Genomic DNA, 2,993 nt, shown 5'->3' with positions numbered 1-2,993 from the left:
TGCGACATCTTACTTGTTCACTTGCTTGTTGTCGTAAGAGGGTGAGACAATCTTTCATCGGTCGGTGTATGGGCGCGTGTGCGCTATTTAAGGCGTTTATTCGACTGCATCAAGATAATAGCTCGAGTTTATAATAGCAATACGTATAGCTCACAAGATCAAGACTGCTTGATGTATTAATTTTTCATGTTTTTTTATTTTTTTCATCAACGTTTTTTACATTTGAAAAAGTCATATTATTTTGGTAAAATATGAAATTAATGTTAAATTTTGTGTGTTATATTATGTAAGCCCTTTTTTATTTCTGCACAGCTAGAAATGCTATTTTATTATTATGTTTTTACGTTATCACATAGTTACGAAAGTGCTAAGTAGTTTTCGATAAAATGTTGGTACAACGTTCGAAAAGATGAATTTTTCGGAAAAAAAATAAAACGGAAAAACCACCCTCTGTTAATTGTAAGTAATAATCGTAATGTCAAAAGTGAATAAACACCCCAATATCGAAATTCATTAAAATTGTGACTCCGATTTAAGGGTATTTGTATAACTGTCATGATATAAAATGATATGATCTATAATTACTTAATCACACGATTAAGTAAAATATGAGAAACATTTCGAAAAAAAGAAAAAAATTTTTCATTTTCCGTCTTCTTTTTTTCATGAAAACTTAACTGACCTTTCCTAATTATTGAAAATGTTATAAAAGTCACTGCAATTCTGCGAAAAAGAAACTAAAAAAAACTGGAAGAAAATTTGGAAGAATTACAAAATTGTATTGCTGCCAGGTCTCGATGCGAGTACCTATAGTTAATGTAATATAATATATAATATACCGCAGTACATTACTGCGTATGGTTAGAATAAGTTGGTGGAGAGGGAAAATGTCGCCAATGAGTTATCGCAATCGTAGAGTCACCTCTCTTGTAAACGAGTATTGCAGACAGTAGTTAGCGAGAAATTCCTCGGCAAGCAAGTGTTTTCAAATTAGTAAATTCGAAGTACAGTGTTGGCTCCTCGAGACATATAACCTCGAATATTTACAGTGATTACATATAATCAAACGAGTGATGGAAAACATACAGGACTCGATTAGGTAGTTTATAACTTTTTTGTGCGTGTCATGACATATTTCAAAGCAATCGTCTCAATAAATAATTTTTTAGCATGAAGCAAGAACCGTATGATGATTGGCCGAGTGCAGACGACAACCTTATTTTCGATTCGGTGAATTCTTGCGGAGTCAAAAATGTTGAAACAATCAATATTAATCAATCACCAGTGAGTTCAATGATTTGATTTATCTTTTAATTTTTCCCTATAAAAAAATTATTACACAATTTTAATTTTAGAAAAATAACACGAGAGACCTTACGCCGTTAAAAGAAAAATTAGATGAAAAAATTTTCATAGATTTTGAGTGCAAAAATGTCAAAATTGAATTGACATCTTTATCGACAATAGTCTGCAAAACGGAGCATCAAAACCAACCTATTGTGAAAATAGAAAAAGAAAATCCTATCAATAACATAAATGATAATATATTCATAGATTCGGAGTTTCAATATGTTAAGACGGAACAGAAGTCTGTACCAACAACCAGCTGCAAATATGAGTATCAAAATTATCAACCATTTGTGAAAAAAGATCAACTTAATACTCACATCAATTTAGTGCATGACCTTCCGAGACAACCTTTCGAGTGTCAGATGTGTAACAAATCATTTTTCCGCAAGAGTGGCCTGAAAGTTCACATCAATATAGTACATAATCAGAGCAAACCCTTTGAATGTGACATTTGCCTCAGATCATTTGGCCGCAAGGGTGACCTCAAAATTCACAAAAATGCAGTACATGATCGTAGCAAACCCTTCGAATGTGAAATTTGTCACAAATCATTTGGAATCAAGAGCAATCTCAATAAACACATAAATTCAGTACATGATCAGATTAAACCTTTCGAATGTGAGATTTGTCATAAATCATTTGGACAAAAGAGTCACCTCAATACTCACATAAATTCAGTACATAATCAGAGCAAATTCTTCGAATGTGACTTTTGCCACAAATCATTTGGATACAAACATCACCTAAAATATCATATAAATACAGTACACGATCGGATTAAACCCTTCGAGTGTGAGATTTGTCAAAAATCATTTGGACAAAAATCTAACCTCAAATCTCATATGATTACAGTACATAATCAGAGCAAACCCTTTGAATGTGACATTTGCCTCAGATCATTTGGCCGCAAGGGTGACCTCAAAATTCACAAAAATGCAGTACATGATCAGATTAAACCTTTCGAATGTGAGATTTGTCACCAATCATTTAGCCGCAAGGGTGACCTCAAAATTCACAAAAATGCAGTACATGATCAGATTAAACCTTTCGAATGTGAGATTTGTCATAAATCATTTGGACAAAAAAGTCACCTCAATACTCACATAAATGGAGTACATAATCGGAGCAAATCCTTTGAATGTGAAATTTGTTATAAATCATTTGGACTGAAAAGTACTCTGAAATCTCATGCAAATGCAGTACATCATCATAACCAACCCTTTCAATGTGACATTTGTAATAAATCATTTCCACGTGAAGGGCACCTCACAACTCATATAAATGCAGTTCACAATCGAAGCAAACCCTTCAAGTGTGACATTTGTCGCCAATCATTTGGATACAAAAGTGTCCTCAAAACTCACATAATTTCAGTACATGATCGTAGCAAACCTTTCGAGTGTGAAACTTGTCACAAATCATTTCGACAAAAAAGTCACTTAAAAACTCACAAAATGATAGTGCATGATCGAAAAAAACTCTTTGAATGCGAAATTTGTTATAAATCATTTGGACTGAAAAGTACTCTGAAATCTCATGCAAATGCAGTACATCATCATAACCAACCCTTTCAATGTGACATTTGTAATAAATCATTTCCACGTGAGGGGCACCTCACAACTCATATAAATGCAGTTCACAAT

General features: G+C 33.1%; 1 protein-coding gene across 1 annotated transcript; it reads left to right on the top strand.

Annotated features, from left to right (window-relative positions):
- Positions 1-975: 975 nt before the first annotated feature.
- On the top strand, positions 976-2,097 carry LOC106653809 (zinc finger protein 675-like). The gene is made up of 4 exons (XM_023462638.1): positions 976-1,099; positions 1,170-1,284; positions 1,356-1,940; positions 2,029-2,097. Exons 1-4 carry the CDS (start codon positions 1,074-1,076, stop codon positions 2,095-2,097), a joined length of 795 nt encoding a protein of 264 aa, XP_023318406.1. The 5' UTR covers positions 976-1,073.
- Positions 2,098-2,993: the final 896 nt, after the last annotated feature.

This window comes from Trichogramma pretiosum, unplaced genomic scaffold (assembly GCF_000599845.2).
Source record: "Trichogramma pretiosum strain Unisexual culture from Peru unplaced genomic scaffold, Tpre_2.0 scaffold11, whole genome shotgun sequence".
Taxonomy (NCBI): Eukaryota; Metazoa; Arthropoda; class Insecta; order Hymenoptera; family Trichogrammatidae; genus Trichogramma; species Trichogramma pretiosum.
Note: the sequence above shows the minus strand (reverse complement) of the source record. Positions and strands in the feature narration are given on the sequence as shown.

Excerpts from the sequence above, each read along its gene's own strand:
- LOC106653809 (XM_023462638.1), top strand. The coding sequence starts at position 1,074 with ATGGAAAACATACAGGACTCGATTAG. Across the intron at positions 1,285-1,355 it reads TCAATATTAATCAATCACCA|AAAAATAACACGAGAGACCT; the intron begins GTGAGTTCAATG and ends TTTTAATTTTAG. Across the intron at positions 1,941-2,028 it reads TCAATAAACACATAAATTCA|TACATAATCAGAGCAAATTC; the intron begins GTACATGATCAG and ends ACATAAATTCAG.